This window comes from Magnolia sinica, chromosome 3 (assembly GCF_029962835.1).
Source record: "Magnolia sinica isolate HGM2019 chromosome 3, MsV1, whole genome shotgun sequence".
Taxonomy (NCBI): Eukaryota; Viridiplantae; Streptophyta; class Magnoliopsida; order Magnoliales; family Magnoliaceae; genus Magnolia; species Magnolia sinica.
Window position 1 is genome coordinate 106,709,238 of NC_080575.1, and position 16,257 is coordinate 106,725,494.

Sequence of the window (16,257 nt, forward strand, 5' to 3'; positions counted from 1 at the left end):
GCCACACTATAGAAAACAATGTCAACCACCTAAAGGGCTCCAAATTTAAGTGGTGGCCCACCTGACAGTTGATTGGATTATTTTTGGGGTGTCCAATGGAATGGATCTGTAGGAGAGGTTGGATGCCATACACATATGACGGATGGGTAGAAGCCATAGCTTGGCCCACACACACACAAGAAGCAATTGGTCATTTCTACCCCACTATTAATTTAAGGGGTTCTAATATTCAAAGGGGTATTTTATAAATTAAAAAATGTGGCTGTTAATTGAAGGACGGCTAAGAATTTTAGCTGCAAAAGCCAACCAATGGCTCATCCTTTACCCCCGAGTAAGTAGTTCCACTCAAGTCTCTCTCTCCAATCTTCTCTGCCCGATTTTCAAAATGCAGTCAGCAACTTTCTATGTATGCGAGGCATTACTTTCATTTAATGAGGACCATGTTCATGTGGATGAGATCCACCCCGTCAATCAAGTGTACCACTCTTATTTGGACCAGGGTCCAAAAATCAGTCTGATTCAACACTCAGCACAGACCATGGAAAATAGCTGAGATAAGGAATCTCATCATTTAAATAGTCCACTTTAGATGTGGTGTCCACTTTGGTGTGCATCCACCATCCAATCCACTCACCTGACATTCCACAACAAGATTAATAATTGATTGTCCAAGAATTAAGGAATTCTGATAGTCATGTTGGCCAAACCATGTGAATTTAAAATTTTTAGGAATGATTTTACACTGTTCCATGTAGTGAAAAACCCTCTTCCCTATGGTGCGGCTGATGTAAGTATTGGATTTTCCTATTGTGTGGATCTGATGCATGTTTGTCCCATAGGGATTAGTTAGTTAGCACATGTCATCCCTTCCATGTGCCTATGCAATTCATGCCATTGCAGTCCTAATTTCTCTCTTCCTTCCTCTCTCCGTGTCATTGCACGCCACATCTCCTAACCTACTTAGTAGTTTCAGGCTAAAAAAGAAGCACAACACAGTATGCATGACCTGAGGCCGAGTACTGGCCGTCTGGCCCACGGGCTGACAGAGTTAAAGAAATTGCCAACTCTAATTCAATGGTCTCTTTCAATGTAGGCCATGCAAAATAAAACTTTCTAATAGACCAGGATTGACAAGCCCATACAAACCAGCTTAAAATCTAGACCAAATACATTCATTGATGGCCCCACTACTTGAAAATTTGCAGAACCTAACAAAATGGAGACTTGACTCTAAGTCACTAGAGTTGATTTTCTTAACCAAACCTAACAAAATGGAGACTTGACTCTAAGTCACTGGAGTTGATTTTCTTAACCTTCCAAAAAATAAAGACAGCATGGATGAAACACATGCATCATGGTGGGGCCAAGAGAGCACCGACGTGTAGGTGTGGGTCTCACCTTGTTTCGGCTTTCAAGCCATAGGATCCATGGTTCAATGGTGTGGGTCTCACATTGATGTATTTGTTGTATATCCATGTTGTCCATTTGTTTTCCATCTCATTTTAGGACCCGATCCTAAACCTTAATAAGATCCAAATCTCAGGTGGACTGTATCACTAGAAATAGTGATGAACGACCATTAAAAGCTTGTTGTGGTCCACAAAAGTTTTGGATCAAGCTGACCTCTATATTTTCCCATCATCCAGATCTTCCCGACATTATTAACATGTTAAATTTCAAATAAACAGTATGAAAACCTTTCGATGGGCCCTTTGGTAATTTTAATGGTGAGGCACTCAATCACTGCTGTTTCCTATGAGTGGTCCACCTGAGATTTGGATCTTGGTAATTTTTGTAATCCCATCCTAAAATGGTATGGAGAAACAGATGAATGGTGTGGATATACAAAAAATATCAATATTAGCCCCACGTTAAGGGTAACACCCTGTTCCCCGGGTAGCACTAAAGGCTTTTAGCATGAAGCTGGTCGGTGCTTTGAGGCCCCACTATGATGTATGTGTTTTGTCCTTGTTGTTCATCCATTTTTCCAAGATTATTTTAGAACTTGATTTCAAAAAATGAGACAGATCTAAATTTCAGGTGGACGACATCACAGGAAACAGTAGTGTTTGAATGTCCACCATTAAAAGCTTTCTAAAGCCTACTGTATTGTTTATTGGACATCCAACTTATTGGGTTAGGTCATACAGACCTGGATGAATGGAAAATTAAAAAATAAAAAACAAATATCAACTGGATCCAAAAAATTTCCAATTCAATCAACTCTATTTCCTGTGATGTGGTCAACTTAAGATTTGGATCTACTCATTTCTAGGCTGGTACAATACAATGATCTGAAAAAAAAAAAAAAAGAAAAGAAAAAAAAAAGACAGCATGAATGAAACACGTACATTGTGGTGGGACCAAGAGAGCACCCACGAGTAGCCAGTAGCAGCGTCAGTAGCCAATCCGCGTCCTTGGCATGCAAAACTTATCCACACAGAGGTGAGATAGGTCCGACTAGGGCTGTCAATGGGCTGCGTAAATCTGATGGGCCTTTGGGCTTGGCTCATTTGGGTCAGGTTTGAGGTAGTGTATTAGGCCCGACGGTCAGGTCAGGCGTAAATAAAGAGTCCAATTGTAAATCACACTAGTATTGGGCTTAGGTCTCCAAATCCCATAAAGCTGGCCCAATTTTTTTTTTTTTATTTTTCTAAACCTACTTTTCTCCCTTTTCTTTCATTCTCTCCCTCTTTCTCACGCATGGCACACCAAAATATCATTTATCTGCAGAGATATTCCGGGCAGGACGAGCTTTATGTAATTGTCCTGGGCCGGACTCGAGCTAGACTATTTCAGCCCGCCAAGCTAGATTTGGGCTTAGGTTCATAATTACAGGCCAGGCATGGACAGATCTCAGCCTGGACCTAATCCGGCCCATTGACAACCCTAGGTCCAACGGATCTAATTTCAGCCATTATTCGTTATCTAAGTTAGGGTCCACAAATTGGAGCGTTTAGATCGTGTGCGCACGCATTTCTACTGGAATTCATATTTTTCAGCGCCTGTATCAATCAACTCTTCTCTTTTTTCTTTCTTTCTTTCTTTTCCTTTTTCGTAAGGGTAAGACAAGCTGTTCTTGTCCAGAGTAGCATCAACCTCCTTCTATAAAACCCCATCCATCGTAAGTTAGTAACAGACCATAAGCAACAACAGCCATGGCCATACAGAAATCTCTCTCTCTTGCTTTTCTTCTTTTATTATTAGAATTTCTTTCTTCCAATGCCTTTACAACAGCACCAGCATCCACACTTGGAGAAGCAGAGGCTCTCTTGGAATGGAAAGCCAGCATCTCCTCACCACAAGCTCTCCATTCATGGTCACTTCCATCTGCTAATTCTAGTGCCAACACAATCTCTCCATGCAAATGGTATGGGATCTCCTGCAACGGCCTTGGAAGTGTAATTGAGATAAGCTTACCGAGTGCAGGCTTACAAGGTAAGCTTCATAACTTGAGCTTCTCGTCATTTCCAAACCTCCTCCGTCTCAATCTCAGTGACAACACACTCACTGGAACCATCCCAGCTGATATTGGCACTCTTTCCAGACTTGTCTCCCTCGATATCTCAATGAATAATCTCTCTGGAGTTCTACCTCTTTCAATGGCTAACCTTTCTCACCTTTCAGAGCTCGACATCTCATCTAATGAAATAAGAGGCGAACTAGCTCCAAGTTTCTTCACCAACTGGACCAAACTCATCTCCCTTCAGTTCCAGAACAATCAACTCACTGGGAAAATTCCATCTCAAATCGGCCTGTGTAAACATCTCCAGATCCTACGACTTTGGGGAAATAAAATCAGTGGTTCAATACCTCTAGAAATAGGGAATCTGCAGAGTCTTACTAGGTTAAATTTATGCAGAAATCATCTTAGTGGGCCTATTCCTCCATCTTTAGGTGACTTGACCAGGCTGACAATCCTCTACCTATTTGAAAATCAAATTTCTGGTTCAATTCCTGCACAATTAGGGAATTTGATAAATCTCAATGAGCTGGACCTGGCCCCTAACCTTCTAACTGGTTCCCTCCCTTTCACATTAGGAAACCTGACAAAGCTTACATACCTGAATCTCTCTGCAAATCATATTTCTGGCTCCATTCCTCTGCAGATGGGAAATCTTATGAATCTGAATATGCTAGACTTGTCCATAAACCATCTGGATGGTTCCATTCCTTCAACGTTAGGGAACTTGACAAAACTCACCATCTTGTACCTTGATCAAAATCGAATCTCTGGCTTCATTCCTCCACAGATTGGGAATCTACAAGATCTGGTTGTGATGACATTGTTCCAAAACAATTTGACTGGTCCAATCCCTCCTGCTTTAGGTAATTTGAGAAACCTTACAATTTTGTACCTCTACAGCAATCAAATTTCTTGTTCAATTCCTGCACAATTAGGAAATCTCAAGAATTTGGTCAAGTTGTCACTGCAGAATAACAATCTGACAGGTCCAATCCCTCCCGCTTTAGGTAATTTGACAAACCTTACAGTTTGGTACCTCGACAGCAATCAAATTTCTGGTTCAATTCCAGCACACTTAGGAAATCTCAAGAATTTGGTCAAGTTGTCACTGCAGAATAACAATCTGACAGGTCCAATCCCTCCTGCTTTAGGTAATTTGACAAACCTTACAGTTTTTTACCTCTACAGCAATCAAATTTCTGGTTCAATTCCTGCACAATTAGGAAATCTCAAGAATTTGGTCAAGTTGTCACTGCAGAATAACAATCTGACAGGTCCAATCCCTCCTGCTTTAGGTAATTTGACAAACCTTACAGTTTGGTACCTCCACAGCAATCAAATTTCTGGTTCAATTCCTGCACAATTAGGAAATCTCAAGAATTTGGTTAAGTTGGACTTGTCGAACAACAGTCTGACAGGTCCAATCCCTCCTGCTTTAGGTAATTTGAGAAACCTTACACTTTTGTACCTCCACAGCAATCAAATTTCTGGTTCAATTCCACCAGAAGTTGGGAATTTAATGAATCTGAACGATCTTGAACTGTCAGACAACCTTCTAACAGGTTCTATTCCTTCCACTTTAGGGAACTTGACAAAACTGATGGAACTCCAACTCCAAAGAAATCAAATTTCTGGTTCAATTCCTCTAGAAATTGGGAATTTGGTAAATCTCAATGGGCTTGCACTTGCTAATAACCTTCTAACAGGTTCTATCCCTTCCTCTTTAGGAAACTTTACCAAGCTTGAACGCTTCACTGCATTTGACAACCATTTAAATGGTGAGATCCCAAAAAGCTTTAGAAATTGCACCAGGTTAACTAGAGTTCGACTAGAGAGAAACCAGCTCATTGCAAATGTATCAGAAGTCTTTGGTGTGTACCCACATCTCTATTTCATGGATGTCAGCAACAACAGGTTGTTTGGTGAACTCTCACCGAACTGGGGAGAATGCCGAAATTTGACAAGGCTACAGTTATCTGGGAACAGGATCACTGGTAGAATTCCTCCCGAGATTGGGCAGTTGAAGCAGCTACGAGTACTTGGCCTTTCTTCAAACCATCTAGAAGGAGAGGTTCCGAAGGAATTTGAGAGGCTAACTTCTTTGTTCAACTTGAGTTTAAATGATAACCAACTTTCAGGTCAGGTACCAAAAGAGATTGGAAAACTCTCCAATTTGGAGGTTCTTGACTTGTCAATGAATCGTCTAAGTGGTCCAATACCACCTCAATTAGGGGATTGCTCCAAACTCCGATATATGAAATTGAGCGAAAATGATTTGAATGGAAGCATTCCATTTCAAATTGGTAACCTGGTATACTTACAGGATTTACTAGATCTCAGTCATAACTCGCTCAATGGAGAGATATCACCACAACTTGGGAAATTGCATGTGCTGGAAAAGTTAAACCTCTCCCACAACATGTTGTCGGGCTCCATTCCACCTTCTTTTGAAGCATTGTTCAGCTTGCAATCTATTGATTTTTCATACAATGCTTTGGAAGGTCCTCTTCCCAACAGTAGAAGCTTTCAGAAGGCTCCTGTAATAGCATTCATAAAAAACAAAGGTTTATGTGGTGAAATGCAAGGTTTGAGACCCTGCAACGCCCCTTCAATAAGGCATGGTGATGCAAGAAAAGGCCACCAAGTCGTCATTTTCATTGTTCTTCCTCTCTTGGCAGCTTTGTTTCTTTTATTTATGGTCGTCGGCGTTTCTTCCATTTATTACCGAAGACGAAGAAATAAAGAGAAGGTTCTTGAAAGGAGCAGCAAAAATCCATTTTCAATATGGAATTATGATGGGATTGATGCATTTGAACAGATCGTGGAAGCGACAGAGGGTTTCGACGACAAATACTGCATTGGAATTGGAGGGTATGGAAAAGTTTACAAAGCAAATCTACCATCAGGCCAAGTAGTAGCTGTGAAGAAACTTCACCCACTCGAAGGTGGCGATCAATCTGATCAAGGAAATTTTAGAAATGAGATTCGAGTATTAACAGAAATCCGCCATCGCAATATCGTGAAACTTTATGGTTTTTGTTACCATGCTCAATTCTCATTTCTAGTCTATGAGTACATGGAAAGGGGAAGCTTAGCTAGTATTCTAAGTAACGACGGAGGAGCTGCAGAGTTGGACTGGACTCTAAGGGTGAAGGTTATTAAAGGTGTGGCCCATGCATTATCTTACATGCACCATGATTGCACCCAGCCAATTGTCCATCGAGACCTATCAAGCAACAATGTTTTGCTGAATTCAGAACTTGAGGCCTGTGTCTCTGACTTCGGCACTGCAAGATTATTGGTACCTGATTCGTCCAATTGGACTACGCTTACAGGCACTTGTGGATACATCGCTCCAGGTTAGCTATTAATTCATTTTCCACGCTTTAAAAGGTTAATTAGCAATTGGTCTTTTATTTTTTCTTAAGCTTTCCTTCTTTTTTTTTCTTTTTTTTCTTTTCTTTTTTTTCTTTTTTTTTTTCTTTTTGTTGGCAATTACATAATAAAGTTTGTGCATAAGTTATCATACTGTTGTCAAATATTGCAATCTAGAGCAACTAGAAGATTCCTTAATCCAACAGCTGCAAGGGGCCTTGTAAAGAAACATATATGGGTTTGTATTTTTACAATCTCCAAAGTCAAAACTAAAATAGTAATGCAAATGAAGATAAACGTGAGAATGTATTTTCTTTGCTACACCTGTGGTCCATCATTTTACATTATGTATGGTAGAGATAATGCGGTTGCATGGTAAGACTAGCCATAGTTCATGTTACCCAAGTAACATATGCATATTTTATCAGCTATTAAATTTGTGATGCTGACCATTTTTCTTAACCGTACATTTGTTGGCCACCAATTGGATGGATAGAATCCTCCAATAACTATAATTTTTGGAACCTATTCCATCTACAATATGGGCCATGCTTTTAGATGGTCTGGATATATTTACATGGATATTCCAAGTGCATAGATAGATGTGTTATCACTGTTTAAGAAATGATTGAAAAAACTCGTTGCTTCTGGCCCATACGAGTAAATGTGAAAATGATGCATAAGGAAATGAATGTGGAAATGATGCATACGGAAATATGGCATGCTTCAATGCTCGGCCAAGAGATCCCAGAGGATGGTTGGGTTTTCTCCATTGCACAAGGGTTCGACAGCTCTATGGTCCAAACCGTTGATGTGATGTCCCACATAGTGAATGCCCCACACACACAAAAAAAAAAGAAAAAGTAGTTCCAAGATCGAAAATCCTTGAAACATTGCCCATAGTACCCAATCCTAGCCGATGAAATGTACAACTACAATGATACCTACATACAGATCAATGACTTGGTTTACACGTGCCAACTTCTCATGCGTTTGGGATTCCCGAGGCACACATAAAGGTAATCCCAAACATGCAGATGACCCAACACAATGATTAATCTGGTTCTTTTATTTGGCGGGCCGCTGCCATGTGAAAACAATGGATAGTTTTAGAAAAAATTGCCAACAATACACGATGTATACGAAACAATGGACCATCCAGACTTTTTCGATAGATCATCCAAAACTTTGGCCAATTCTCTGCACCTCTCAGATGTGTTGAGTATGTCTTATTTGGCATATGCGCAGTTTATAGAGATGTCTTGGGGTTAACAAGCACAAAAACTTAGAAGATATGAAATCTAGATTAAGAAATAGAGGTGGGTTTGATATATGATTAAGAGTTTAGCTATTAATGATTAAGAATGAGAAATGATCATGACTGAACCATCTTCCTTATTGCAGAGCTTGCATATACAATGAGGGTAACTGAAAAATGCGACGTATATAGCTTTGGCGTTGTGGCACTTGAAGCGATGATGGGAAGGCATCCTGCGGAGGTCATCTCCTCTCTGACACCACCAAGAAGACAAGATACACTGCTAAAGGATATGTTGGACCAACGTCTCCCAGACCCGACAACTGTAGTTGCACAAGAAGTCATATTTGTGGTGTCCATGGCACTTTCATGCATTCGGCCGGATCCAAATTCTCGGCCAACCATGCACCACGTGGCTCAAGAGTTGTCTATTGGTGGGTCTTCCTTTTCTCTAGGGCCATTCCACGCACTTACATTACATCAACTCATGGATCTTAAGGTATAGTTGGGTGGATGAAAATCATCAAGGTCGAGGGTGTGTAGTGGCAAGAACATTAATATTGTGTGTTTATTGTATGAAAATCATCGTATATGGAGAAGGTATTTTTCTTGCTATGATATGTATGTAATTTTAGTGTGTGGAATTGGTGTTTATCTAAAATGTAGATTTTCAGGTGAAGCTTCTCTTTCTTTGTGGCTCCCACTTGAATGTTTGTATATCTTTTTTATTGTATCAATAAAGTTACAGGTGGTGTGCTCCTACCTTTCTCTTAAAAAATAATAGATTTGTCAAATTTTCTGTTATCGTATTTCTTTCATACTTTCTTTTTAAAGATATTGTACAAATATATAGGGAGATTAGCAACCTTATTCTTGGCTATACATAGATATTGTACAATCAATTAATGACTTATACAATCACGAATATAATCTTTCTGATTTTCTCTTAATTGACAAGTCATTGATTGATTTGACAACAACTCATTGATTGATTTGACAACTCACGCTAACACTCCCCCTCAAGTGAAAGCATCCAAATCTTCAATGCGCAACTTCTTTAGTAAGTTGTAGAAATCCTTTCTTGATATGGCCTTTGTAAGAATATCCATCAGCTGGTCTTCGGACTTCATGAATGGAAACTGAATTATTTTAGCTTCGAGACTCTCTTTGATAAAGTGTCTGTCAACCTCCACGTGCTTGGTACGATCATGCTGGATCGGATTGTGAGCAATGGCGATAGCTGCCTTGTTATCACAAAAGAGGTCCATCTCGGATGTAGGAGCAAACCCAAGTTCAGTTAGAAGTCTTTTGAGCCATAGGAGTTCATAAAGTCCTTTAGCCATTCCACGGAACTCTGCTTCAACACTTGATAATGCCACCACTTTTTGCTTCTTACTTCTCCATGTAATAAGATTCCCTCCAACAAACATGAAGTATCCTGAAGTAGATCTTCTATCTGTGGTATTCCCTGCCCAATTTGCGTCTGTATAACCATTAACTCTTAAATAGTTATTTTTTGAAAACATAAGCCCTTTTTCCCAGAGAGGATTTCAAGTATCGTAAAATCCGGATCACCACCTCCATATGATCCTTACTAGGTTGATGCATGAATTAACTTACTACACTCACTGTGTAAGCAATATCTGGACAAGTATGAAGTAAATAAGTTTACCAACTAATCTCTGATACCTTCATTTGTCCGTTGGCATTTGGCTTGAATATTCTCCGAGCTTATGGTTCTGAATGATTGGAGTGTCAGTTGGCTTACAATCCAACATTCCAACCTCACATGGTAAGTCTAATATATATTTTCGTTAAGAAAGAAATAGCAACCTTTATTCCCAGGAAATATTTGAATCCTCCTAGATTTTTCATCTCGAACTCGGCCGCCAATTGTTTCTAAAGCTTAGCAATTTCCTCCTTATCATTCCCTATGATGATCATATCATCGACATATACAATTAAAGTTGTTACCTTCCCCCGTTGGTAATTCAAAAATAATGTATGATTTGAATTACTTTAGTGGAAGCCATACTTCTTCATTATCAGACTGAACCTCCCAAACCATGCTCGAGGTGATTGTTTTAATCCATACAGTGCTCGCTGCAATTTGCACACAACTTCAGCTTTTGAAGATGTTGTATAGTCTGGAAGAGTATCCATGTAGACTTTCTCTTCATGATCACCATGGAGAAATACGTTCTTTACATCAAACTGGTGCAATGGTCAGTCCAAGTTGGCTGCGAGAGATAACAGGACCCTGACTGTATTTAACTTGGTTACCGGTGAAAAAGTTTCTTAATAATCTACGTCATATGTCTGAGTGTATCCCTTTGCAACTAGCCTTGCTTTATATCGTTCTATAGATCCATCTGCCTTTTGTTTAACAGAGAAGACTCATTTGCACCTGACTGTTTTTTTTATTCCTTTGGGCAATGGAACCAGGGTCTATGTTTGATTCTTTAGTAGTGCTTCCATTTCTTCCTCTATTGCCTATGTCCACTTGGGATCAGCTAAAGCTTCCTAAACTGTAGTGAGAATATGACATGCGGACAGTTCGTGTGAGAATGTCTTGAGAGGTTTAGGTAGTTTTTCGGTGGAAACATAGTTCGCAATTGAATACCTCAACTTTCTTTCTTCAATGTCTAGAGAGTATCTGTTTGGTGGCTTGCCACGGTTATGCCTGAAAGGTAAGTTATACCCAGCAGACGTATTTATGTTATTCATAAATGAGGGTGTAGTGAAATTGCTTACCTCAGGAATATTCTCAGGAGATGGATTTGCAGGCACTGAGAGATGGGAGGATTCGGGTTCTTCTCCTGATGATGTGAGCTCAGTTGCCGAAAGCCCTCTAGATTCAGAGGATATGTCAGGCCCTGAAGATGTATTTGTCGATTCCTCGCCAATCATTAGTGTGTCATTCTAATCTTCAAGCTTGTCAAAACTCAGCCAATTCAACTCTTCATCTAGTGTCTCCCCCTGAAGAGAAGAAGTGGATGCCGAAGAAGGATAGAACGGTTCGGATTCCAGGAAGGTGACATCCATAGTCACATAGGTACGCTTGGTAGCAGGATCATAGCAGCGGTAGCCTTTTTGATGCGTAGCATAGCCCAAGAAGAGGCACCAAAGGGCACATGGGTCGAGTTTGGTGCGCTGGTTCTTAGGGAGGTGTACATATGCCGCAAACCCAAATATGCGAGGAGGGAGCATTAGGGTCGTAGGTAGAGAGACCAAGGCTAACAGAGACTATAATGGGATCTTAAAATTTAATATTTTGGAAGGGAGGCGATTGATTAAATGTATGGCAGTGGTAATAGCATCGGGCCAATGTCGTATGAGAACATGAGCGCCTAGAAGGAGAGCCCGGGCAGTCTCAAGAATATGTCGAATCTTCCGTTCAGCGACTCCATTTTGCTGAGGAGTCTGAAGACATGAGGTCTCGTGAATAAGACAATGTTGTTAAAAATAGGAATGAAAGTGGTGATTAACATATTCACCACCATTGTCAGAGCGGAGATCCGAATATGAGCGGAAAACTGGGTCTGAACCATAACATGAAATGACTAAAAGATACAAAACACTTCATCCTTATGTTTCATCAAATATAGCCAGGTCATCCGGGTGCAATCATCAACAAATATCACAAACCACCGTACACCAGATATAGTAGATAAAGGAGAGGGTCCCCATACATCAGAATGAATTAAAGCAAAAGGTGTATCACTTTTATTCATACTTAATGGATAAATAGCACGATGACTTTTGGCTAAAATACAAATATCACAGTGAAATTTAGAAGTCTCCACATTAGAGAATAAATCAGGAAATAAATGTCGTAAATACCCAAATGACGGATGTCCTAAACGACGATGCCACAACTAAATCTGTCGAGCCTTAGAACCGAGTGTAGAAGACATGTGATGCGCACGACCCAAACTGAAATCTTCCATGTAGTATAATCCCCCCTCTTAGTACCATGCCCAATTATCTCCTTGGTGAGAATATTCTGAATAAGACAGAATCGAAAAATATTAACACTACACAATTTAGATCTGTAGTAACTTGGCTAATAGATAATAGTTTATAAGATAAAGAGGGAACAAGCAGAGTGTTGGGTAAATGAAGAGAGGGTGATAGGGTTACAGATCTGGCTCCTATGACAGGTGAGGTTACTCCATTAGCATTCGCAATGCTGGTGCGCCTTGGAGGTGAGTGATGGGAGAATCTGTGGGATCAAATGTCATATGATTTGTGACCCCAAAGTCGAGGAGCCAATCACTATTGTCTACATCATGACGACGACTGAGCAAGGCATGACAGTTGTTACCTAGATCCACAGGAGAGAAGTCCGATTTAGGTGATGCAGTAGGCAGGATGAGAGAGAGATAAGGTTCTGTTGCTACCATAACAGCCTTTCATTTTTTTCTGGCTTGAAGCTCGTGCCACCAATCGGGGTACCCATGCAACTGGAAGAATTTTCACGTGTATGCTTCGTATTGCCACAATGAGAGCATTTAAGACCATCAGATGAGGTACGGGCTTTAGAGGAAGATTTCCCAGTATACTAAGAAGTCGATCCAGATAATCCAAGCTTTAGGCCCTTCGAAGCAAGCACCGCCTCTGGAGGTGGTTCGTGGTCGCCAGCGTTCATCACCACCTGGCGAAGAGCCTCCCTGTGGACATGGGCATATGCTTGCTCCACGGTGAGAAACGGGTGCATCTGCAACACGTCGCTACGAATATTTTTCAACTTGTCATCAAGACTATCCAAGAATACAGACCCGATCTTCTTAGAAAAGATTATTATAACGTTCAATATCGGCAGGGCACTTCATCGGATTGGGACGTCGAAAATCAATCTCATGCCAGAGGCCTTCCAAATCAGTGTAGTATTTTTCAGGAAGCCACCTGCTTGGCAGAGACGTGAGACACGCCACCGGAAATCATAGACTTAAGAGGTATCGCCACCATCAAAATAGGTGGTAGCAACTGAATCCCAAACCATTTTGATCGTGGAAAATTGAATGAAATTGCCGATTAACGCCGGATCGATGGAGTTAATCAGCCATCCTTTAATAATGGCGTTGTTAGTACGCCATTTGTGGAAGGACAGATCGGTCGGAGATGGCAGAGGTAACTCACCATTGATGTAGCCCAACTTGTCTTTGCCGTATATGTACATCTCGACAACTTGGGACCATAAAGCATAATTGGAACCATCCAACTTGATGCCGATCGGGACAGCAGCAGGTTCAGAAAGCACGGTCGGGGCCTGAGCTTTGGACAGAGCTTCGGCAATTTTTGTGGTGAATATTTTAGAGAGGAGCGTATTATAGTCGATGGAGGAGTCACCAGACTTCATCGGGGTTTCGGTGTCTCCCATATGTGAAGGTGGCGGCGGAAGAAAGCTATGAACAAGGGTTAGACGTAAACCAAGAGCTAGAAATCGATTGTCTCTGATACCATGTCAAATTTTCTATTATCATATTTCTTTCATACTTTCTTTATAGATATATTATACAAATATATAGGGAGATTAGCAACCCTATTCTTGACTATATATAGATATTATACAATCAATCAATGAGTTGTACAATCACGAATATAATCTTTTTGATTTTCTTTTAATTGACAATTCATTGATTGATTTAACAACTCACGCCAACAAGATTTCTAGGATTGGTGATCAAAACCCAAATGTTATAAATGTATATATGTTGAAAGAATAAAAATGTTTCATTGTATGTGTGATGGTTATCTTCTAACTGAATGTCTTCTAAACCGAAAGCAAAGAATTTACCTTTAGGAGATGTTATACTTTTTTGAAATAATAGTTTTCTACTAACTTATTATTAGGAGAAGAATGGGCATATTTATTAGTGAGAGAAGGTACCAATTGTGGTTTTGTTAATTGAAAAGGAAAAGAAGAAAAGAGAAAGAAAAAAGAGCAACGACTTCACACTCCAACAATGTGACTCAAGATAGTTATACTACACCTCAAGTCAAAGTGTCTACTAAATCTACTCCAATCTAAAAGACACAATTTGTTGCTTGGCCCTTTCTCTACATTCAAACCTGATGTTAAGACATCCGAAACTATCATTAATTAATAGGGCCTTATGTTTCATTGATATATCTCAATTCATATAAATTGAATAAGCATCCTCATTTTGGTACATAGGTTTTTTTTCCCCTAAAAGACTAGGTGCTCTAAAGAACTTCAACTTAGATGTGTATTTTTGCTTGTATAGATGTGCATTTTTTGTTAGGGATAGCACGGAAGCAAACCTGAATTCTAATCAAACAAGTGGAAATCAAAGCACACAGAGAACACATGAATTTACGTAAAAAAATCCTAGTGGGAAAAAAACCACAGCACAAAGCGATAAGCAATCCATTATGAAAGTAGTATTACAAGATATGGAAGCACTTACACCGATGAGAATTCCTTCGAATCTCTCCAAACCCTTGCCTTTTCTCTCTAAAATCCTTAAGAATGCCTTAGAATCCCCTTAAAAATACCCTAATTCCGATTACACCTGATATATATATATATATATATATATATCATACCGTCCGGAATAAGAAATAGATCATGCACTTACGAAGAACCACGTGCGCCGTCAGTCGACTGACATCGATCGATCAGTCCTTGATTGATCAAGTAGACCATGTTTGATCAATTAAACATGCCAAAAATAATCCATAGAGTTAATTAAGATTTTTCAAATTCTGTCGATCGATTGACCCGACAGTTCGGTTGATCGAGAATGTTCAAAACTTGTCTAGAGATCAATCTGTATAATTCAAAGTTCACTCGATTGATTGAACCTATATTTCATATACATATTGAAGACATCTAACAACAATCTCCACCATGGATTCAATCTTCATACTCCACTCTATCATCACCATCTTTAAATGCCTTCTATCATAGCTTCATCGTGGCTTCACGTGCACACTCCATCTTCATTAAACTTTTACCAAACTTAAAAAAGTTGCACAAAACTTGAACTTCTCTATAAGAACCACCTTTGTAAGCATGTCAACCAGATTCACATTGATCTTCTTTAGAGTCACACAGCCTTCCTCAAGCACATGTCTAATAAAATGATGACGAACATCAAGATGCTTAGAATAAGAGTGTGTACTCATGACATGGGTGTGTACTAATAAGCTAACCCCCCCCCCCCCCCCAAAAAAAAAAAAATGCTTAGAATAAGATTGATAAACCAAGTTTTTTTTTTTACCAAATCGATTAAACTTTCATTGTCACAATTAATCAGCATAACCTCTCACTGATGACCAAGCTGAATTATCATTCCTCTCAACCAAGCACTTTTTTTTAAAGCCTCAGTCACTGCCATATATTAAGCTTCGGTTGTGGAAAGAGCAATCACATACTGAATCTTTAATATCCAACTGATAGCTCCATTCGCTAATACAAATGAGTAGTAAAAAGTTGACCTTCTATTATCCACATTTTCTGTGTAATCAACATCTACATAGCCTACTAGCTTTTTCTTTGATTACTTAAATGTTAATACATAGTCCGATGTATTTTGAATATACTAAGGTACCAATTTCATTGCCTCCTAGTGTTACTTGTCAGAGTTTACCATGTTTTTGCTCACAACACCCACTACATGTGAAATATATAGTCTTGTACAGACCATGACATATATCAAACTGCCAACTGCAATCGAATATGGCACACGAAATATAGCCTTCTTTTCTTCATATGTAGTCGGACATTGCTATGAAGAAAGTCTAATCTAAATAATATGGGGTGTGCTAACCGGTTTCGCCTTATCCATACTGAACTTAACTAATACCTTTTCAAGGTATTCATCCTATGATAATCGTAACCTGCTTTTATGTCTATCTCTATGTATGTCTTTGGCGAGAATCTTCTTTGCAGTCCCCAAATCTTTCATTTCGAATGTCCCTGATAATTAAGTATTCAATGTTTTAATTTCAGAGACATACTATGACCAGTGATGAGTATTTCATTAACATACAATACCAGGACAATGAGCTGTCCATCATTCAGTGTCTTAAAGTATACACAATAATCATATTCACTTCTGATAAATTACTGACTCATCATAAAAGTATCAAACCTTTTATACCACTGCTTAGCGATTATTTCAAGCCA

At 39.5% G+C, this 16,257-nt stretch overlaps 1 protein-coding gene across 1 annotated transcript in view; it reads left to right on the plus strand.

Moving 5' to 3' along the window:
• Window positions 1-3,150: 3,150 nt before the first annotated feature.
• Window positions 3,151-16,257, plus strand: part of LOC131240576 (probable leucine-rich repeat receptor-like protein kinase At1g35710) — a 94,520-nt gene continuing 81,413 nt past the window's right edge. The window contains exon 1 of the mRNA XM_058238865.1: window positions 3,151-6,825. Within this exon, the coding sequence (XP_058094848.1) occupies window positions 3,159-6,825 (3,667 nt within the window). The 5' untranslated portion in view covers window positions 3,151-3,158. The remainder of the gene's footprint in view (window positions 6,826-16,257) is intronic.